Raw genomic sequence first — 24,013 nt, 5'->3', positions numbered from 1 at the left:
AACATTTTGTTTGCCTGGGACTGAAAGTCCCTCTCCCTCTCGTCACCTGAAGGTGCCCCTCTCCACGTCCTGGCCGCTGAGGCGAACGTGGATGCCCTCTTTGAGCAGAGAGCCAAAGGCCATGTATTCTCCCAGGGCCCAGTCCACCGTGCGGTTCTTGATCATCTCCCCTCGGGCCTTCAGGATACGGCTCAGACCTACGGAGGAGTGCAAACCAGACACTTGTCACCAGGTGTAAATCTTGCTGTGTGTACACAGCCAGAGTCAATAAAAGAGCCATGTCTTCATTCTGCACTTTTGCTTTTGACTCTCCCGCCATCAGAGGATTTAAAAGTTAAAAGGCATAGAGATGGATAATATTATTACGTTCTTAATTCTATGGTTTAGAGTAGGGTTCACCTCCATGGATGGTGAAGTCTTCGACTGGCACGGAGGAGGCCACCTGACCGATGTGGGTCAGCTCCTCCTCAGTCAGGCCAGTGGACGGGCAGGTCAGGCTCTTGGGCTGGCCATCCAGGTTGAAAAAACCTACACACACACACACAGGTCCATTATTCACAACACACACACACACACACACACACACACACACACACACACACACACACACACACACACACACACACACACACACACACACACACGGCATTGTGTATGTGTGTCTGTGAACTGTTAACCCACTCACCAGGCCAGGGAGAGTCCAGCCAGTGTTTGATGTGGAGGATCTTCTCATCCTTGGAGCGAACATGTGCCTCCTCACAGATCTTATCATACTTTGCAATCTCCTCCTGTAGAGAGAGGGAGATGGAAGGCAGAAGTGGAGAGGGTGACTCCTCGGCTCTACTCTATGGAGCGTGAGAGATATGGTCGAAGTGGTTGAGCTCTGACCTCGTACTCCTGTCTCGTGACGACCCCCTCTGCAATGAGTTTCTCGCCATACTTCTGCATCACTCCCTTTTGCTTCTTGATCTGCTTGTACATCAGGGGCTGAGTGAACATGGGCTCGTCCATCTCGTTGTGTCCCAACCGCCGGTAGCACACCTGCCGACACACAAACATTGTTAATAAACACATACACAGATAGAACTTCTTCAAGGTTGGCAGGTCTATGAGTACCAGATCAACGCCGTGGCGGCACCCCCCCGCGACAGCGTGCGCGACACCCACACTGCCCAAATAATAGGCATTTTTTGGGCATAATAAGGAGGTTGACAGAAGACTGCCTCAGTAGGAATTGTAGGCTATAGACTTTATGGGTTCTTGATAATTAGTTGCTCTTCAGTAGCTAACTAGAAAAAGGTCTCTCACTAGGACTTTCTGACAAGGTGGTGCTGATGTAGGACTAAGGTTGGGTAGGGGAGAGGTCCAGAGGGGGTTAGTCAACTGTAACCGCTATTTCCTGAAACCTAAGGTCTCAAATTATATCAAACAACGTAGCCAACACAGAAGACTTGTGTATGATCCTAAATTAAATTGAGGTGGTCTCAATGACACATTTTTCTAGGTTAAATGTAGGGGTAATGACTATTCTAATTAATAGGTGTCCATGTGGATAGTCTAGTGTACTATGAACCAACTGAACTAGGCATATTAACTTGTTTTAGATCTCCATCCCTGACCTAATCCATCAAGTTAGGTCTGACTATTGGCTACTATTCATTCAACATTTGTGAACGGACTAATATCACATCATTAGCAGTCTACTGTTGACATACAGATATATCAAGAGGACAGATCAAGAACTGATTAATTAACATTTGCCTACTAATCTTTAGTCCAATATAACTTTCTGTGGACGCCATGAGCGGAACAGGTCTCAGGGCGTGTCTGTTTCCATCCATGCAGTGAAGCACACTGAACTACCGCAACAGCGCACATGTTTCCATGCCCGTAAATGAGCTCGCTCCTACTACCTGGCAAGAAAGTGTTCTCGCTTAGTTGACTAAACACTGTAGCTAACTACCATGTCGTAATGACGCCTTAGCTAAGGTGCTAACTACGAAATAATAATGGTTGTGTGCTTGACAAACACATACAATTTAGGAAAATGTATTTAGCAAACAGTCATTCTCCATTTTCCCCACCCTTTTCCCTCACACAGAGGTATCAGATGAAGTGAGGAACTGCCATCCAGTTCGAGGGAAGAAAATAGTACTAAGACGACGGGGGTCAGGCTGGAGCAGCTCAGCGCTAACTTCAGAAGGTTGAGTCAAATACCACAATGTCCCAACTAAAAACCTATTTTTGTGTATTTTAAATCCAACTTTGTCACATGCGCCGACTACAACAAGTGTATACCTTATAGTGAAATGCTTACTTACATTTGCTAACTTATTTTAGGATAGTTTTTCATATCAGCATACTTTAACCTCAAATTACGTGCATGGTACACAAAATGTGTGCAAGTTGGCAGGTCTGCACACACAAACACAGCCCCTGATCTTGGGTCAGTTATTCATTTTCCCCCATGAATGGTTAAGGTTAGGATTGGGGGAAGGGAAGCTGATCCTAGATCTGTACCTAGGGAACTATACTCACCAGGTCCACCACCACGTCCTTGTGGAAGGTGGCTCTCCACTCGGCGGCCACGTTGCACACGTACACCACAGCCTCAGGGTCGTCAGCATTCACGTGGAAGATGGGAGCATTGACCACCCGGGCCACGTCAGTGGGGTACGGAGAGGAGCGCGCCATACGGGGGTCAGTGGTGAAGCCAATCTGGGGGAAGTTAGGGGTTGTGAGGGTTAGCACACCAGCCATTCACACAACCACTGGTTTTCTAACATGGCTGGAACAAAGACTATTTGTATCTTCTCCAGACCAGGTGTGGTCAGTGGTTAGATTGGCGTGTGTGCGCACACCTGGTTGTTGACGACCACATGCACCGTGCCGTGGGTGGAGTAGGACGGCAGGTCGCTGAGATGGAAGGTCTCGTACACAACGCCCTGACCGGCAAAGGCAGCATCACCGTGCATCAGGATGGACATCACCTGGAACATAAACAATCCAACGTCAAATGCAGAACACTTACAATCCATTCTTGCTTGAGGTAATAACTCATCAAACAAAGTCAGATTGGTGAAAGCGATATGGTGGAAACCATAGTTTCACTCATCCGGTACAGATCAGTGTGTAAGTGAAGGGCAGAAAAAGGGGCGTCTCTTTTTGTTGGTGCCGAAACCTGGGATCGAACCGAAAGGGGGACTTTCTACAGTACACAAAAGGACTATTGATCTCTGCAAGTACTCCCTTGTCACTGAGAAAAATAAATACGCCGGTATTCAAACCGTGTTCAAAACCAGAGGTGTCGGTCCATACCTTGTGTCCCTCGGTGTCTCCGCAGTAGAACTGCTCGGCCTTGGTCTTGCCCTGCACCACGGGGTCCACAGCCTCCAGGTGGGAGGGGTTGGCCATAAGGGACAGAGTGATGTTGCGGTCGGTCACACGGTTGATCCTCCTGTGGTACATCCCCAGGTGGTACTTGACATCACCAGAGCCCTGCAACAACAACAGAGTCAAACATACTAGCAGTAGAATACCGCTAGGCATCTACAATAGAGCCACACATTCAGGCAATTCAGTAGCTGTGTTCCAATTAGTGCAGTCAAGAATTGCAGTGGGTGGGCTAGATGGGACTCGCCTCATCAGCAGCCTCCAGCTTAGAGTCAAACTGGCAAAAGATCTGCTCCAGCTCCTTGCGGATGACGTTGGCCAGCACGTTCAGACGACCCCTAGGAGATTGTGAGCATGTGTCAGAGGAGAGAAGGCTGAAAGTCAAACCATGTTTCAGAAACTCAAGCATCCCCTCACCTTGTGCTCCTTTTGTTATTACCCACCTGTGTGGCATGCCCATGACGACGTTCTCCACACCCTTCTCGCTGGACTTGTCGATGATGGTCTTGAGGGCGGGGATCAGAGACTCGCAGCCCTCCAGGCCGAAGCGCTTCTCCGACGACCACTTCCTCTGGAGGAACTCCTCAAACCTGCGGTACACAAAGCACGCCGTCATCACACGGCCATATCCCTTTGGAGAGAAGGACTCCAGAAATCTATGATATTAGTTTGCAGGATTGGTCCAATGCAGGGCTCCAGAGAGGGAAAAAAAATCACCTGGTGGCACTAACTTTTTGTAGGTGCCACCCTATGATTTGTTCACACCAAAAAAAATAATCTGTGGCGTGACGCAATAGAAAAATGTGTAATCATTTCATAAAGTCATTCACTGTGCTTTATTAGGGGTGTAAGACTAAGATGCTATTCAAGAAATATGTTGTTTCATCTAACATGTCCATGCAGGAATACATGACCAACAATATTTTTATTTGCAACCTAATCCAGTGACTCATATTTTGGATTGACAATTAGGCTATGGATATTACATTTTTTGTTCAATAACGATTAATTTGCCTACATCTTTATTTGCACTATTATCATAGGCTAATTGATTTGGGGCTACTTCCCCTCCTGAGTAAGTAAAACTCAAAACACATTAGCTATATTGCTAACTCTAAACATAATACCCACTGCTGGTAGCCATGTATTAATAAAACAGTAAATTCAATATCTCCCCCCAAAAAACTTGGCTACTGCCCAATGACACCTGCACTCGCAAGGGCCGATGTGCATTTCGTACACAGCATCTCAAAGCCGAATCAATTATCTTGCTTGTAAAATAGCTGCTAGAGCTCAATATTTAGAGTTGAGAAATAAAAATGATTGACAGAAAGTTGACTTTCCCATCATCAACATTGACAACAGTAGTTGCTTCTAGGGCTGCACAATGAATATAATTGTAATCGAAATTGCAACATTGATGTGTGCTATTCAGTTCATTTTTTAGTTTATTCCAGTCTCCACGTCTCTCAACTCAATTTCACTTTAAGGGGCTTTATTGGCACGGGAAACATATGTTTACATTGCAAAAGCAAGTGAAATGTAAAATAATCAACAGTAAAATAAACAAAAAATTAACAGTAAACATTACACTCACAAACGTTCCAAAAGAATAAAGACATTTCAAATGCCATACAGTGTTGTAATGATGTGCAAATAGTGAAAGCTAAATGGAAAATAAATAAACAAATATAGGTTGCGTTTACAATGGTGTTTGTTCTTCACTGGTTGCCCTTTTCTTGTGGCAGCAGATCACATTTTGTTGCCATGATTGCACACTGGAATTTCACTCAATAGAAATGGGAGTTTATCAAAATGTGATTTTTTCTCGAAATCTTTGTGGATGTTTGTCGTCTGAGGGAAACATGTCTCTCTAATATGGTCAGACATTTGGCAGGAGTTTTGGAAGTGCAGCTCAGTTTCCACCTCATTTTGTGGTCAGTGTGCACTTCCCTTGAGAGCCAGGTCTGCCTTTGGTGGCCTTTCTCAATTGCAAGTCTGTAAGTAGTGTCAAAGATCCCCATAATTATGGGTCAGTCACAGTGGTCAGGTATTCTGCCACTGTGTACTCTGTTTAGGGCCAAATAGCATTCTAGTTTATCAGTTTTTTTGTCAATTCTTTCCAATGTGTCAAGTATTATAGAAAGCTGTCGATGACGTGGCAGGTGGCAGCGTGGTAGGCACAGCTTGTCCCATGAATTAATCACAAAAATTGAGGATTAAGTGATAACTACGAAACAAACATTCTGTATAATATAGAGAATCAAACTATTTACTGATCAGCTTGAAAAAGAAATGGATATATCGAAGTGAACAAGAGACCTTTCCTCGAGTTCTGCGAGCGAAACGGGATGAAAGCCGCAGTCTAAAATTACGAACTTAAAATTGGAGGGGGACGTTTTTATAACCATGTTTCCAGAAGATAGCTGCTCGCTTGTAAGCAATGCTCAAAAAAAAATAATAATTATTGCCTGGGCAACTGGGGGAGGCTGAGGCCTTAAAAACAGGAATGGATTACAGTATACAATGATGGAAGAAATACGAGCGGAAAATAAGATATTGAAAACTACCGTGGACTCCCTAAAAGACACTACAGAGGCGCTACGGTATGATAAAACGAAAGCCGAATTACTTGATCTAAAGTGCAGAAGTATGAGAAATAATATTGTTATAATGGGAAAAAATGATGAATACTATCAGTCAACGGAGGAAAAAGTCAGGGTGTTCATGAAACATAATCTCAAGATGACGGATGAACAGGTGCAAACAATTGATTTTCAAAGAGCACACCAGTTGGTGGCAGAGTAGAGGGAAGGCCCCGTCTGACCGATGATCCAGAAGAAGGTTAGGAGAATGTCATATGGTCAGATGAAACCAAAAATAACTTTTGGGTAAAAACTCAACTCGTCGTGTTTGGAGGACAAAGAATGCTGAGTTGCATCCAAAGAACACCATACCTACTGTGAAGCATGGTGGTGGAAACGTCATGCTTTGGGGCTGTTTTTCTGCAAAGGGACCAGGACGACTGATCCGTGTAAAGGAAAGAATGAATGGGGCCATGTATCGTGAAATTTTGAGTGAAAACCTCCTTCCATCAGCAAGGGCACTGAAGATGAAACGTGGCTGGCTCTTTCAGCATGACAATGATCCCAAACACACCGCCCGGGCAACAAAGGAGTGGCTTCGTAAGAAGCATTTCAAGGTCCTGGAGTGGCCTAGCCAGTCTCCAGATCTCAACCCCATAGAAAATCTTTGGAGGGAGTTGAAAGTCCGCGTTGCCCAGCAACAGCCCCAAAACATCACTGCTCTAGAGGAGATCTGCATGGAGGAATGGGCCAAAATACCAGCAACACTGTGTGAAAACCTTGTGAAGACTTACAGAAAACGTTTGACCTCTGTTATATACCCTTTGTTGGCAATGACAAAGTATTGAGAAACTTTTATTGACCAAATACTTATTTTCCACCATAATTGGCAAATTCATTAATTAAAAATCCTACAAAATGTGATTTTCTGGAGAGAAAAAAATATCCTTTTGTCTTTCATAGTTGAAGTGTACCTATGATGAAAATTACAGGCCTCTCATCTTTTTAAGTAGGAGAACTTGCACAATTGGTGGCTGACTAATTTTTTTTGCCCCACTGTACTTTCACCACATTACACAGGACAAATATGCATTCAGAGTTCTTTTTAATACAAAAACATTTATTTTTGCATTCACAACTTTGCTGTTTTTATTCATGCATTATGGAACCGTGGACTTAAAACAAGGTTGGATTTATGGTAATGCAGAATGGGTATGATGAACTTATTCTTTTTCTCTTTTGGCAATATGGAACTTTGGACTATATGGATGTAATATCAGGTTTCGATTTAGGGGAAGGCGAGGATGGGTAATGCATTTATGCATTTAATTTGAAGATTGTTTGTTTAATATGATATGTCCTAATTGAAGAGGTCGGGTATAATATGACTTAAAAGCTGTTATATAGTGCGGCCCTTGTTTGCCGATGTGAATCGGAGTGATTAGCTTTTAAGATGACATTTTATAAATGCATGCATTATAGGGCTAGGATAAAGGATTATATAATTAAAAACCTGCATAGGTTCTCTATTGGAATAGGCCTACACGATCCTAAAATAATTGGTTGGGCCAGTACCCGAAAGGTTGCTAGATCGAATCTCTGAGCTAACAAGGTATAAATCTGCTGTTCCGCCCCTGAACAAGGCAGTTAACCTACTGTTCCTAGGCAATCATTGTAAATAAGAATTTGTTCTTAACTGACTTGCCTAATTAAAGGTTAAATAAATATTTAAAAAAGAAACATAAAAAAAAATATTCTCAATTTAAAAAATATTTAAAACAGATGACAAACAACTGGATTCGTTATCCCTTTCTTGCCCTGCCTCCATTCCACTTACCGATATCTGAACAAGAGAGCCTCATCGAAATTACAGCAAGCGGTTCTCTGAAAACGGAATGAAATCAGAAGCCACTGGATTGGGCTGCGCTCAGAGTATTAAATTGCGCTGTTAAGACATTGATGCCCTTTGCAACCACGTACCGATGTGAGAGTGGATTCTCAGCACTCACTAGCATAAACTAAATAGACAGACAGACTGTGTGTGGAAAATGATTTAAGACTGAGACTCCAATACAACAACATCGCAGAGTTATGTTCATCCTTTCAAGCACACCCTTCTTATTAGGTTATTCACAATTTTTGATGAACAAATAAGGTTTTATATGTAAGATGGTTAAATAAAGAGCAAAATTATTGATAAATATTATTTGTCACTTGCCATGAGCTGGGTTGTGACAAAAACCTCACATGCATTCTGATGTTGAATAAATGTATCATATCGTGTGTGGCAGGCTTAGAATGACGGGAAAAAAACAACATTTGAGTGTGCTGACACTGGTACGCAGCTGAAGGTTGAATGTTTTAAGGGGTACGGGACTATAAACAATTTGGGAACCACTGCTCTAGGGCAGCAGTGTCTAGATGGAATTTGTATTCGTAGTCCTGACAACTGGACCTTTTAAGGAACACCATTATATTTGTCTTACTGAGATTTACTGTCAGGGCACAGGTCTGACAATCTGTGCAGAAGATCTAGGTGCTGCTGTAGACCCTCCTTGGTTGGGGACAGACACACCAGATCATCAGCAAACAGTAGACATTTGACTGCAGCTGGGTGCTGCAGACTGTTCTCTAGTGCCCTCACCAATTCGTTGATATATGTTGAAGAGGGTTGGTTTTCACCTGCATCCCTGTCTCACCACCTCGGCCATTTGGAATGAAAGTTCTTTTGTGTGCCAATTTTAACCGCACACTTGTTGTTTGTGTGCATAGATTTTGTACTGCGTTTTTCCCCCAACACTACTTTCTATCAATTTGTATAGCAGACCCTCATGCCAAATTGAGTGAAATCAATAAAGCATTAGAATACTTTGCCTTTGTTTTAGTTTGTTTGTTAGTCAATTTGGGTGTGCAGGGTGAATACGTGGTCTGTCATACGGTAATTTGCAAAAAAGCCAATTTGACATTTGCTCACTACATTGTTTCTGCTGAGGAAATGTACAAGTCTGCTGTTTATGATAATGCAGAGGATTTTCCCAAGGTTGCTGCTGATGCATTTCCCCCGGTAGTTATTGGGGTCAAATATGTCTCCACTTTTGTTGATTGGGGTGATCAGTCCTTGGTTCCAAATATTGGGGAAGATGCCAGAGCTGAGGATGATGTTAAATAGTTTAAGTATAGCCAATTGGAATTTGTGGTCTGTATATTTTATAATTTCATTTAGGATACCATCAACCCCACAAGCCTTTTTGGGTTGGAGTGCTTTGTATTTGTTCCTGTAGTTCATTCAATGCAATTGGAGAATCCAGTGCGATCTGGTAGTCTTTAATAGTTGATTCTAAGATTTGTATTTGATCATGTAGATGTTTTTGCTGTTTGTTCTTTGTTATAGAGCCAAAAATATTGGAAAAGTGGTTTACCCATAGATCTCCATTTTGGATAGATAATTCTTTGTGTTGTTTGTTCAGGAAATTGTCAAGAAGGGATTGAATTTGTTGTTGCCGAATAGTTTGGTAGATTTCCACACTATTTTCATTCCATTTATAGCATTTCTTAATATTATTCAGCCTCGTGATTGAGCACAACTCTGTTCAAGTTGAGTGTGATTTTGCTGTGATCTGATAGGGGTGTCAGTGGCCTGACTGAACACTGAGAGACTCTGGGTTGAGGTCAGTGATAAAGTAGTCTACAGTACTACTGCCAAGTGATGAGCTATAGGTGTACCTACCATAGGAGTCCCCTCAAAGCTTACCATTGACTATGTACATGCCCAGCTTCCGACAGAGCTGCAGGAGTTGTGACCCGTTTTTATTGGTTATGTTGTCGTAGTTGTGTCTAGGGGGGCATATGGAAGAGGGAATGCTGTCACTTCCATGTAGGCGTTTGTGTGTTGAGTTCTTTTCCAGTTCTGGCATTTAGGTCACCACAGACTAGTACATGTCCCTGAGCCTTGAAATTGTTGATCTCCCCATCTCTTCACTGCTTTCCCCACACAGAGAATGAGAATGCAGGGTTCAGAAATATGTTGAAAGTGGTCGAGCCGCGCTTCACTATTCCTTCCCGCACACATTTTGCCCAGACATAAATACCTGCTTCATACAAAAAAAACAAAATAATGACTTGAGAGCGAGTTGTCAGAAACGAAGTCGGTTGCTCTAACAACAGACAGTTGGACGTCTAGAGCTACCTAACTGTAACGGCTCATTTCATTTAGTCTGAGTGGGAGATAAAATGCCGTGTCCTTCAAACACGTCCCCATGAGAGTAGTCACGCCAGTGTAAAAATTGGAGGGGGATAATGTAACGATTCCCGTGACCACTGACAACACTAGACATATTGTAAATGCAGTTGCACTAGCTGGACTGGGGCCACAGATAAGATGCTTTGCTCACGTCAATAATCTAGCATCTCAAAAAGCAATGTCAGTGAATCCAATCTCTCGCCTCCTAGCAAAGATCAAGGTGGTAGTATCCTTCTTTCATAAAAGCACAACTGATGCACATGTTTTCAAGACAAGACAGCAGATGCTGGAGCTGCCAAACCACAAACTAACCCAAGATGTCCCTACTAGATGGATTCAAGCGAGAGATACCTTGAGAGAAAGCCATGACATAATTTTTTGAAATTTTCCAAGCAGTTTAACCTCTTGAACCTCTGAGGGCAGTATTTCATTTTTGGATGAAAAACGTTCCCGTTTTAAACAAGATATTTTGTCACGAAAAGATGCTCGACTATGCATATAATTGACAGTTTTGGAAATAAAACACTAACGTTTCCAAAACTGCAAAGATATTGTGTGTGAGTGCCACATAACTAAAGCTACTGTCGAAACCAAGATGAAATTTCATATAGGAAGTGAGCCAGATTTTGGAGGCGCTGTGTTCCAATGTCTCCTTATATGGCTGTGAATGCGCAAGGAATGAGCCTACACTTTGTCGTTTCCCCATGGTGTTTGCAGCACTGTGACGTATTTGTAGGCATATCATTGGAAAATTGACCATAAGAGACTACATTTACCAGGTGTCCGCTCGGTGTCCTCCGTCGAAACTATTGCGTAATCTCCAGGTGCATGCACGTTTCCATTTGGTTCAGAAGAGAAAGTCAACTGCCCCGAATGATTTATCATCGAAAGATATGTGAAAAACACCTTGAGGATTGATTCTAAACAACGTTTGCCATGTTTGTCGATATTATGGAGTTAATTTGGAAAAAAGTTTGCGTTGTAATAACTGAATTTGTTTTTTCTTAGTAACTTAATAATTTTGGTAAAAATGACTTGTGTCATGCACAAAGTAGATGTCCTAACCGACTTCCCAAAACTTGTTTGTTAACAAGAAATTTGTGGAGTGGTTGAAAAACGAGTTAATGACTTCAACTGTACACACACTATCTACCTAAACTCAGCAAAAACAGAAACGTCCTTTCACTGTCAACTGCGTTTCTTTTCAGCAAACTTAACGTGTAAATATTTGTTAAGCATAACAAGATTCAACAACAGACAAACTGAACAAGTTCCAATAGTACCCGCAAAACACCAGTCTCAACGTTAACAGTGAAGCGGTGACTCTGGGATATTGGCCTTCTAGGCAGAGTGGCAAAGAAAAAGCCATATATCAGACTGGCCAATAAAAAGAAAAGATTAAGATAGACAAAAGAACACAGACACTGGACAGAGGAACTCTGCCTAGGCGGCTAGCATCCCGGAGACGCCTCTTCACTGTTAACATGGAGACCGGTGTTTTGCGGGTACTATTTAATGAAACTGCCAGTTGAGGACTTGTGACACATTAACTAGACACGCTAATGTACTTGTCCTCTTGCTCAGTTGTGCCCCGGGGCCTCCCACTCTTTCTATTCTGTTTCAAGCCATTTTGCGCTGCTCTGTGAAGGAAGTAGTACACATCGTTGTACGAGATATTCAGTTTCTTGGCAATTTCTTGCATGGAATAGCCTTAATTTCTCAGAACAAGTATAGCCTGACGAGTTTCAGAAGAAAGTTTTGTTTCTGGACATTTTGAGCCTGTAATCAAACCCACAAATGCTGATGCTCAACTAGTCTAAAGGAGGCCAGTTTTATTAATTCTTTAAATCACAAGTTTTCAGCTGTGCTAGCATAATTGCAAAAGGGTTATCTAATGATCAATTAGCCTTTTAAAATGATAAACTTGGATTAGCTAACACAACGTGCCATTGGAACCAGGAGTGACAGTTGCTGATAATGGGCCTCTGTAGATATTGCTTTTATTTTTTTATCTGCCGTTTCCAGCTACAATAGTCATTTCAACATTAACCATGTCTACACTGTATTTCTGATCAATTTGATGTTATTTTAAATGGACCAACATTTTTTTGTTGCTTTTCTTTCAAAAACAAGGACATTTCTAACTGAACCCAAACTTTTGCAAGGCTGTATACAGGAGGTACCGGTACAGAGTCAATGTGCACTGATTAGTTGAGGTGATTGAGGTAATAAAGTACATGTAGGTAGAGTTAAATTGACTATGCATAGAAAATAAACAGAATGTAGCAGCAGCATAAAAGAGGGGTCTGGGTAGCCCCTCGCTTAGCTGTTCAGAAATCTTATGGCTTGGGGGAAGAAGCTGTTAAGAAGCCTTTTGGACCTAGACTTGGCGCTCCGGTACCACTTGCCATGCGGTAGCAGAGAGAACAGTCTATGACTAGGGTGGCTGGGGCCTCTGACGTCACCTGGTATAGAGGTCCTGGATGGCGGGAAGCTTGGCCCCAGTGATGCACTGAGCCGTACGTACTACCCTCTGTAGTTCCTTGCAGTCGGAGGCCAAGGAGTTGCGATACCAGGAAGTGATGCAACCAGTCAGGATAGATAGAAATAAACCCAGCAAAAAAATAAACGTCCCTTTTTCAGGACCCTGTCTTTCAAAGATAATCCATAAAAATCCAAATAATTTCACAGATCTTCATTGTAAAGGGTTTAAACACTGTTTCCCATGCTTGTTCAATGAACCATAAACAATTAATGAACATGCACCTGAGGAATGGTCATTAAAATACTAACATCTTACAGACAGTAGGCAATTAACCTTTTTGGGATAGGGGGCAGCATTTTCACTTTTGGATGAAGACACTCTGAAGTTTCTAAAAATGTTTGAATGATGTCTGAGTATAACAGAACTCATATGGCAAGCGAAAACCTGAGTAAATCCAACCAGGAAGTGGGACATCGGTGGTTTGTAGTTTTCAAAGCTTTGCCTACAGAGTACACATTGAGATATGGATAAAGTTGCACTTCCTACAGCTTCCATTAGATGCCAACCATCTTTAGAAACTGGTTTGAGGATTCTACTATAAAGGAGGGGCTCTCGGTCTCATGACGCGCGCTCCCGACAGAGTTACCTCTCGTTCCAGTGCTTTTCTGAAGACAAAGGAATTCTCCGGTTGGAACATTATTGATGTTTTATGTTAAAAACATCCTAAAGATTGATTCCATACATCGTTTGACATGTTTCTAAAGGTCTGTAAGGGAACTTCGAGTTTTTGTCTGGATGAAGTGCCGAAGGCTCAAAGATGGATTTACTGGGCTGAACACGCTAACAACAAGTGGCTATTTGGACATGATGGAACTTTATGAAACAAAATCAGTAATTTATTGTTGAACTGGGATTCCTGGGAGTGCCTTCTGATGATCATCAAAGGTAAGTGAATATTTATGGTGTTGTTTCTAACTTTGTTGATTCCGAAATGACGGATATTCCTATGGCTGTTTTGGGTTCTGAGCGCCGTTCTCAGATCATGCTTTTTCCGTAAAGTTGTTTTGAAATCTGACACACCGGTTGCATTAAGGAGAAGTTTATCTTTCATTATGTGAATAACACTTGTATCTTTTATCAATGTTTATTCTGAATATTTCTGCAAAATCACCGGATGTTTTGGTATCAAAACATTACTGCACGTAAGGCGCCAATGTAAACAGATTTTTGGATATAAATATGCACATTATCGAACAAAACACACATGTATTGTGTAACATGATGTCCTATGAGTGTCATCTGATGAAGATCATTAAAGGTTAGTGATTAATTTTCTCTATTTCTGCTTTTTGTGACTCCTATTATTGACTGAAAAAAATGGCTGTTTTTTTTCGACTTGGCTATGACCTAACAATCATATGTTTTGCTTTAGCTGTAAAGCATTTTTGAAATCGGACACGATGGCTACATTAAAAAGATGTTTATTTTTCATTTGCTGTATTGGACTTGTTTAATGTGTGAAAGTTACATATTTCTAATAAATATTTTTGAATTTTGCGAGCTGCCTTTTCAGCGGAATCTTGTCGAGGCCTGCGCTAAGAAAGGTTAAGGTCACAGTTATGAAAATGTGGACACCGAAGAGGCCTTTCTACTGACTGAAAAACACCAAAAGAAAGATTCACAGGGTCCCTGCTCATCCACGTGAATGTGCCTAAGGCATGCTGTAAGGAGGCATGAGGACTGCAGATGTGGCCAGGGCAATAAATTGCAATGTCCGTATTGTGAGATGCCTAAGACAGCGTTACAGGGAGACAGGACGGACAGCTGATTGTCCTCGCAGTGGCAGACCACGTGTAACAATACCTGCACGGTACATCCAAACATCACATCTGCGGACAGGTATAAGATGGACACAACAACTGCCCGAGTTACACCAGGAACGCACAATCCCTCCATCAGCGCTCGGACTGTTCGCAATAGGCTGAGAGAGGCTGGACTGAGGGCTTGTAGGCCTGTTGTAAGGCAGGTCCTCAACAGGCAACAATGCCGCCTATGGGCACAAACACACCGTCGCTGGACCAGACAGGACGGGCAAAAAGTGCTCTTCACCGACAGGTCACAGTTTTGTCTCACCAGGGGTGATGGTCTGATTCGCGTGAATCATCGAAGGAATGAGCGTTACACCGAGGCCTGTACTCTGGAGCGGGATCGATTTGGAGGTGGAGAGTCCGTCACGGTCTGGGGCGGTGTGTCACAGCATCATCGGACTGAGCTTGTCGTCATTGCAGGCAATATCAACGCTGTGAGTTAAAGGGAAGACATCCTCCTCCCTCATGTGGTACACTTCATGCAGGCTCATCCTAGCATGACAATGCCACCAGCCATACTGCTCGTTCTGTGAGCGATTTCCTGCAAGACAGGAATGTCAGTGTTCTGCCATGGCCAGCGAAGAGCCAAGATCTCAATCCCATTAAGCACGTCTGGGACCTGTTGGATCGGAGGTTGAGGGCTAGGGCCATTCTCCCCAGAAACTTGCAAGTACCTTAGTGGAAGAGTGGGGTAACATCTCACAGCAAGAACTGGCAAATCTGGTGCAGTCCATGAGGAAGAGATGCATTGCAGCATTTAATGCAGCTGGTGGCCACACCAGATACCGACTGCTACTTTTGATTTTGACCCCCCTTTGTTCAGGGATACATTTTTTCATTTCTGTAAGTCACAGGTCTGTTTAACTTGTTCAGTTTATGTCTCAGTTGTTGAATCTTGTTATGTTCATAGAAATATTTTCACATGTTAAGTTTGCTGAAAATAAACGCAGTTGACAGTGAGAGAACGTTTCTTTTTTTGCTGAGTTTATGCATTTGCCATTTAGCAGACGCTTATCCAAAGTGACTTACAGTCGTGTGCATACACTTAACTATGGGTGTACCAAGAATCGAACCCACTATCCTGGCGACACAAGTGTGTTGATGGAAATCGCAGTATTATTTTGAGCAATTACATTTTTTTGCCCTTATCGTGCCACCCTAGCTGCTTCCAAAGCTGTGCTTTTCCCACAATTGGATTTTAAAACATCACATCCTACAAGCAGAACCACTTATTATTTTATCCCAGAGTGTTGGGGAGGGAGTGGCTCGCTCTTCACAGCAGCAGGCCCTGAGAAACAGGCACGGGGCATTAAAGACTTTCACTACAGGAATCATGAGGATAACGCACATCACTGGTTAACCAAATCATGGTTTCAGTAGCTTAAAAAAATACTAAGGTTGGAGTGAGGTGAGCATGTAGAATGTGCAGCTCGCGTCGATGCAACCAATAAATGTTTTCACTTGCACAGCTAAGTCAAAGGGTCATAAAATATGTGTCAAAATGGTCGCAGTCTAGAGCCCTGCAATGACTGAAATCTGGGCAAGCACTATGACAAGGTGAACTGTGAAAGCAATTCGTGACAACTATTGACGTGAAAAGGACTTTATAAATGCATTTGATTAATTGATATTATTTGAGAGGTATGTGGCGGATGGAACTTTTTTGGAGGGCGCGGCTCTTACCTGGTGGAGCGAACCATGCGGGCCAGCAGGGTCCTCTTCTCCTCCAGGGTGAACTGCATGACGCCGGGCTTCTCAAACTTTTCCCGGATCCACTGGCACTGGTCTAGGTCATTGATGAACATGAACTCAACCCCGATGTGCTGGCAGTAGGCCATCTGAAAAGAATGGGATAGCCTGAATGTACACTTTTCACTCGTTCAAGACAAACGATTGGCAAGAACCCAACTTCTTTGAGAGACAGACCGGTATATGCGGTTTAGTTTGGATACCTCCAGGCGGCGGATTATCTCCCTCAAGGGCAAGGCGGTCTCAGTGCCCCCGATAAAGGTGGTGGTAGGCAGGCGGAACACTTTGTCCAAATCCGACTCATCCAGTCCATAAAAGCCTGTTCAGCACGCAGGTGTAGCAGACCATCCAGAAGGGCAGAGTGGCAGGAGGGAAGGGGTGGAGGGGGGCAGATGCGGGGACAGTTAGCACAGAGGAGAAAACACAAAGCAAACAGAAACACGGGGGAAAGAATGTAGGCCACAAAGACATTCCCCATGAAAGAAAAAACAACAACAAAACAAGCAGAGACATTAGGATGTAGGGAGAAAAGGGAGGGCAATGGATGAAAACACAGGAATATGCCATATGGTCGATGGCACCATAACAGAAACATGGAGGCAATGCAGCAAAATTAAATGTGGTGCAGCATCACAGGCAAACAAACAGGACAAAGGTGGAGGCATGCAACATGAATGGATACACCGTGGATAGGAAAAGTAAATGAAGGGGTGAGACATGAGCAGAGGGGAGCAGTGGGTAAAAACAAGGACCGTATATTTGTGGGGTCCAAAAAAAGAAAGAAAAAAAACAAGAAAACATCATTAGTGTCATTGAAGCAAGAGTACTATTATCAATCTGATAAATGTTATCTATTCTAAAGTGGAATTATCAAGCAAACTGCCCTTCCTGAACTAAAGGAGGTGGCAGACAGATGCGTCATTGTGATGTTAACACAGATGTAAACAGTCACTATTCTGGTATTTACAATGTATAGCAGAATGTACATGACTTAGGAAAAATATAATTGAAATGATCAATGTTCTTCTATACTAAGATCCAGTGAATCACGTAGGCCTTTATGTGTTCTGAAAATAGTGGTAACTGTCATTTACATTTACAAAGCTAATTTCAAAATGGTGTTTCCGGTGATGAGTCTGAGCCCATGTCTCTATGGTTTCAGTGCTTCTCTGGTATATGGCCATGATTTCTGTTGATTTGCGTTGAAAGCATATTAAAGAGAGGGTATGGAGTGGGTGATAGCATTTAAAATACACAGATTGTCAATGAAGTAATGGAAGGCTACCCCAGTTTTAGGCCAGCAGATATCCACTAGGTTATGTTCTTCAAATATATTAGCCTACCCTGGATTAGCACCTTCTCTACAAAACGTACAGACACTTTGAAAATCTGTTATTAAAACACTCACCAGGCAAACAATAGCTGGTAGGGGAAACATGAACGTGTTAAAACTCTAACCAGCAATGCAAGCGTGGGGGGAAAACACACCTAACCAGCCACACACACGTCAATGCCTGCTTAAAATGAACAATTTAGATTTTCCCCATATTTTTATGGGGACTAGATTCTCCAGGAGATAAAAGCCAATTAAAGAGATCTTTTGAGGCAGTCAAGTAAGCATGAGATGTCATGAGCGGAATTTGTAGTGTGGCAGCTATGTGCCAGGAGGATAACTATAATTCAATTGATTGATTGTTGTTTTAAGGTAGAGGTGACTCTTAGTTAAAATGCTGGTGCCAAAAAAGGTAATGAAATAGAAGTCAGGGCAATCTAAGATAAACAGACACTTAATCTTATTTGATTGCCTCAAAAAAAAAAGAGAAAAGCAACAATGTTGCAATCCCAAAATTAACAACTATGGAGTAGGCTAGTCGACGCGTCAATGGCAAAGGAAATGGATGTGTGAGTATTGGTAATACAGGAAATGAGAGTTTAATAAATGTTAATAGCTCCAGCTAGAAAAGGTTGGCAGTAATAGGGATTATATTAAATAGAATAGAGAATAGCTCAAAGAAAAGAGAAATGAAAAATGTGTGTGTGGATTTGTTCATGTGTGTTACTGAAAGCGTGTGTCAACGATGGAGACTTGAGTGATAAAGAGTATCCACGCAAAGAAGAATGAGTTGAATGACAGAACAAAGCTTCAAATGATTGGACATGATGCAGGAAAAACTATGGGTGTCCTAGAACGCGGAGACATTAGAAAAAAAAACAGCAATTAGCTGACCTGACAAGTAGAGTTTCTCCAAGGACATGGAGAGCAGCTTCTTGCAGACTCTGCACACTCACTAGCAAATTCACTTCCAACACCAACACTGCCAGCCCACAAGGCAACAATATGGCTGTTCCTAAATGCCTCCGAAACGCCAGACAGCAGCACACTGCAAGGAATACACACTCCCTCGCTACATAGTGGAGAGACGTGGCTCCCCTATGACCAGGCTATTGTCATCACCAGCCTGACGGCACACGTCATCTAAATACATTGTGTATCATGGGGTTCCATGGAAGCCGTCGCCTCACATTAGTCTGGACCCAAGAATCATGCAGGAGTGCAAAAGCAGAGGTGCACTGAGATGTGGGTGATGATTTTATCATCGCAGGGTGGCTGGTATCCTAGCGCTTAGGAGCGTTAGGCCAGTAACCAAAAGGACATTGGTTCATATCCCAGAGCCCACTAGCTGAAAAATCCCTTTGAGCAAGGCACTTGACCCTAATTACTCGTGTAAGTCGCTCTGGATAAGAGCATCTGCTAAATTAATGAAATGTAAATATTTAAAACATTATTGAGGCAGAATCCTGCTTTTCTTCAGTATGTCATCTTACACCAAGCACAAGAAGTAAGGTACAAGAGCTTTAGTGTACATTTCCAAAAACAAAGCATCAACAGCATTTGGATGCATGTTATGAGTAAGGAGTTGATTATACATAGAAACAAAAATATAAAAGGTAACATGTAAAGTGTTGGTCCCATGTTTCATGAGCTGATATGGAATAATCCCAGACATTGTCCATACGCACAAAAAGCCTATTTCACTCAAATGTTGTGAACCGATTTGTTTACATCCCCGTTAGTGAGCGTTTCTTCTTTGCCAAGATAATCCATCCACCTGACAGGTGTGGCATACCAAGAAGCTGATTAAACAGCATGATCATTACACAGGTGCAACTAGTGATGGGGACCAATATAGACCACTTTAAAATGTGCAGTTTTGTCACAACACAATGCCACTGATGTCCCAAGTTGAGGGAATGTGCAATTGGCATGCTAAATGCAGCTGTTGTGAGAACTTAATGTTAATTTCTCTACCGTGTGCTGCCTCCAACGTCGTTTTGGCGGTACGTCCAACCGGTGCCCACATACTTTTGGTCATGTATTGTAAATATACATTACACAATCTACATGATCCAAAGAATGTGGACACCTGCTTGTCTAACATCTCATTCCAAAATCATGGGCATTAATATGCAGTTGGTCCCCCCTTTGCTGCTATAACAGCCTCCACTATTCTGAGAAGGCTTTCCACTCGATGTTGGAACAATGCTACGGGAACTTGCTTCCATTCAGCCACAAGAGCATTAGTGAGGTTAGGCACTGATGTTGGGCGATTAGAACTGGCTCACAGTCGGCAATTAATCCCAAAGGCGTTCAAAGGGGTTGATGTCAGGGATCTGCCCAGGCCAGCCAAGCTCTTCCACACTGGTCTTGACAAAACATTTCAGTAAGGACCTCGCTATGTGCACAGTCATGCAGAAACAGGAAAGAGCCTAATATATACACACACACGGTCAAAGGTTTTAACACCTACTCATTCAAGGGTTTTTCTTTATTTTTTTATTATTTTCTACAACGTACAATAATAGCAGAGACAACAAAACTATGAAGTAACACACATGGAATCATGTAGTAACCAACATTTTTTTTTAACAAATCTAAATTTATTTTATAATTTGAGATTCTTGAAATAGCCAACTTTGCAAAATCTTGGCATTCTCTAAACCAGCTTCAGCTGGAATGCTTTTCAAACAGTCCTGAAGGAGTTCCCACATATGCTGAGCAATTTTTGGCTGCTTTTCCTTCACACTGCGGTCCAAATTATCCCAAACAATCTCAATTTCGTTGAGGTCAGGGGATTGTAGAGGCCAGGTCATCTGATGCAGCACCCCATCACTCTCCTCCTTCGTCAAAAAGCCCTTACACAGCCTGGAGGTGTGTTGGGTTATTATCCTGTTGAAAAACAAATGATACTCCCCCTAAACGCAAACCAGATGGGATGGTGTATTGTTGCAGAATGCTGTGGTAGCCATGATGGTTAAGTATGCATTGAATTCTAAATAAAAATCAGACAGTGTCACCCGCAAAGCACCCCCACACCATAACACCCCCTCCTACATACTTTACAGTGGGAAATACACATGCGGATATAATCCGTTCACCCACACAACACAGGAGTTGGAACCAAAAATCTCCAATTTGGACTCCAGACCAAAATGAAAAATTTAAAGCGGTCTAATGTCCATTGCGTGTGTTTCTTGGCCCAAGCAAGGCTCTTCTTCTTATTGGTGTCCTTAAGTAGTGGTTACTTTGCAGCAATTCGACCATGAAGGCCTGATTCACGCAGTCTCCTCTGAACAGTTGATGTTGAGATATGTCTGTTACTTGAACTCTTGTCGAGCATTTATTTGGGCTGCAATTTCTGAGGCTGGTAACTCTAATGAACTTATCCTCTGCAGCAGAGGTAACTCTGGGTCTTCCATTCCTGTGGCGGTCCTCATGAGAGCCAGTTTTATCATAGCGCTTGATGTTTCTTGCGACTGTACTTGAAGAAGCTTTCAAAGTTAATGAAATGTTCCGTATTGACTGAATTTCATGTCTTAAAGTAATGATGGACTGTTGAATCTCTTTGCTTATTTGAGCTGTTCTTACCATAATATGGACTTGGGCTTTTATACCAAAGAGACATCTTCTGTATACCACCCCTACCTTGTTATAACACTACTGATTGGCTCAAATGCATTGAGGAATGAAATTCCACAAATTAACTATTAATTACTACCTCATGAAGCTGGTTGAGAGAATACCAAGAGTGTGCAATGCTGTCATCAAGGCAATTGGTGGCTATTAGAAGAATCTCAAAGATAAACAAATCAAAATATATTTTAACACTTTTTTGGTTACTATATGATTCCATATGTATTATTTCAGAGTTTATGTCTTCACTATTATTCTACAATTTTGAAAATAGTACAAATAAAGAACAACCCTTGAATGAGCAGGTGTTCTAAAACTTTTGACAGGAAGTGAATATGCGTGCGCACACACACACAGTGAAAAGTTTTAGAACACCTGAATACTTTCCGAAGGCACTATAATAAAACAAATAAATAAATAAATAAATAATAGTGCCTTCGAAAAGTATTCAGACCCATTAACTTATTCCACTTTGTTACGTTAAAGCCGTATTCTAAAATTGATTAAATGCAATCTACACACAATACCCCATAAAGCAAAAAGGTTGTTAGATTTGTTTTGCACATTTATTTAGAAAAACTGAAATACCTTATTTACGTAACTATTCAGACCCATTGCTATCAGACTTGAAATTGAGCTCAGGTGCATCCTGTTCTAATTGATCATCCTTGAGCCGTTTCTACAATTTGATCGGAGTCCACCTGTGGTAAATTCAATTGATTGGACATGAGGTCAAAGGAATTGTACATAGAGCTCATAGACAGGATTGTGTTGAGGCACAGATCTGGGAAAGGTTACCAAAACATTTCTGCAGCATTGAAGGTCATCAAGAAGAGTGTCATTTTGTCATTATGGGGTATTGTGTGTAGATTGAGATTTTTTATTTTACTTAATCCATTTGAGAATAAGGCTGTAACACAACAAAATGTGGGAAAAAAAGTAAAGGGTTTTTAATACCTTCCGAATGCACTCCATCTATAATATTTTGAAATGCTTGAGAAATATTTGGAACAGATTTCCTAAATAAACATTTGAGCTGATTTGCTGGTGTCTTTACAGTCTTATGTCAAAACTATGAAATAATAATTTAATTTGTTTTTGCTTAAAACCTGTGGGGCAAAATAAAATAAAATCACCCACAGGACACCAGATGGGGAAACCTGACCTAAGGTTTACCGAGAATGGTGAAACAAACAAAAAAACATCCAGTCAGAGGAAGGAAGTCCTGTGGGCAAAAACAGCTAGTTGATGTTATTTTGAAGGAGAATGGCAAGAATCGTGCAAGCTAACAGGGTGGTCACAAAGAGGCAAATAACGGCGCAGTACAACAGTGGTGTGCAGAATGGCATCTGGGAATGCACAACTCGTTGGTCCTTGTCACAGATGGGCTATTCCCGCAGACGACCACACCTGATTCTACTTTATCAGCGAAAAAAAACAATTAGTGGCTCCAGTTGGCACACGATCACTGGACAATTGAGTCTTGGAAAAATATTGCCTGGCCCGACAAATCAAGGATCCTGTTGCGTCATGTTGATGGCAGAGTTAGGATTTGGCATAAGCAGCATGAGTCCATGGCCCCATCCTGCTGGTGTCAACAGTACAGGCTGGTGGCGGTGGTGTAATGGTGTGGGGAATGTTTTACTGGCACACGTTTGGTCCCTTGATACCAATTGAGCAATGTTTCCATGCCCCAAGAATTCAGATGGGTTTACCTAATAAACTGACCACCGAGTGTATATATCTCCCAATGTTTGTCAGCTCTGAAATGTGATATGCAATCTGATTCTGTAACAAAGTTGTTTTACATGAAAATAAATGTATCATTAATTTTTTAAACTGCAATCCAACTGGGACTTTCAGTGGTTGAAATATTCTGCCAGATAATGTAACCAAATTTCACCACCGTTTGAGAGGAATGTGACTAGGTACTGTACCACTACACTAAACACTTTTGTAGTTTGAAATACGCTTATCTATTGCCTACTACTCCAACACTGTCTACTCAGCTAGATCTACAACAGGAAAGCACTAAAGGAGTACACTGACATATAGAGGAAGCTATTGTCTTAAGATGGTCGTGTTCTCCGACACCCACACACTGGGGCTGCTAGAGAGAGGCTCTAACTTTCACCTTTATTTCAGGGCAGCTGATGGCTTAGAATCCGATCATGTGATAAATAACCAAACATTCCAACAAGAACACTAGCAGTTGTTCATCAAGTGTATTCCACTGAAAAGCCAACAAAAAAGATGCGAGAAAGATACAGCAAAATTTCCTACGCAAACAATACAAAAAGCAAATATTCAGGCACAGAGAAAGGGACAAAACTACAGGGAGACCTGTGTTACCATACCTCCGACAGTTAGAATACTGAGACGGTCCTTGAACAATGCCAGGTCTGGAGGAGGCATCAGGGGGAGAGAAACCCGGAAAAGGTTAGTGACCCCATGCCCCCATTCTCAATCATGGACATCAGGGTCATCTCTACCACTACTCAAACACATTGAAGGGGTCAGCAAACTAGAATCGAAGTGGAACTTTGGGTGGTTCTCGCAGACAATAAGAAGTCGTTCTCTCGAATTATACTCTCAGCGAAGCAGAGTAAATGGCACTACTGGCGCCGCTAGTATCTCTTGCCGGTGATGTGTGTTCGTACGTAGGTAACATGACTTGGTAGTATTTAATTGATTTCTTGCCGTAAACCCACTAGGTGTGTT

At 42.1% G+C, this 24,013-nt stretch overlaps 1 protein-coding gene across 2 annotated transcripts in view; it reads right to left on the bottom strand.

The window, feature by feature from the left end:
• ogdha (oxoglutarate dehydrogenase a) overlaps positions 1-24,013 on the bottom strand; it is a 74,324-nt gene that overhangs the window by 9,702 nt on the left and 40,609 nt on the right. For both annotated transcript variants that reach the window (XM_064974364.1, XM_064974357.1), the window contains exons 5-15: positions 16,524-16,639; positions 16,255-16,409; positions 3,837-3,983; positions 3,641-3,731; positions 3,319-3,498; positions 2,862-2,990; positions 2,539-2,718; positions 889-1,041; positions 686-788; positions 400-528; positions 47-197 (exon numbers count right to left, since the gene is read on the bottom strand). In XM_064974364.1, the coding sequence (XP_064830436.1) occupies positions 47-197; positions 400-528; positions 686-788; positions 889-1,041; positions 2,539-2,718; positions 2,862-2,990; positions 3,319-3,498; positions 3,641-3,731; positions 3,837-3,983; positions 16,255-16,409; positions 16,524-16,639 (1,534 nt within the window). The remainder of the gene's footprint in view (positions 1-46; positions 198-399; positions 529-685; positions 789-888; positions 1,042-2,538; positions 2,719-2,861; positions 2,991-3,318; positions 3,499-3,640; positions 3,732-3,836; positions 3,984-16,254; positions 16,410-16,523; positions 16,640-24,013) is intronic.

Source organism: Oncorhynchus masou, chromosome 1, assembly GCF_036934945.1.
Source record: "Oncorhynchus masou masou isolate Uvic2021 chromosome 1, UVic_Omas_1.1, whole genome shotgun sequence".
Lineage (NCBI taxonomy): Eukaryota > Metazoa > Chordata > Actinopteri > Salmoniformes > Salmonidae > Oncorhynchus > Oncorhynchus masou.
The sequence above is the reverse complement of the archived record's forward strand: the minus strand, read 5'-3'. Positions and strand labels throughout refer to the sequence as shown.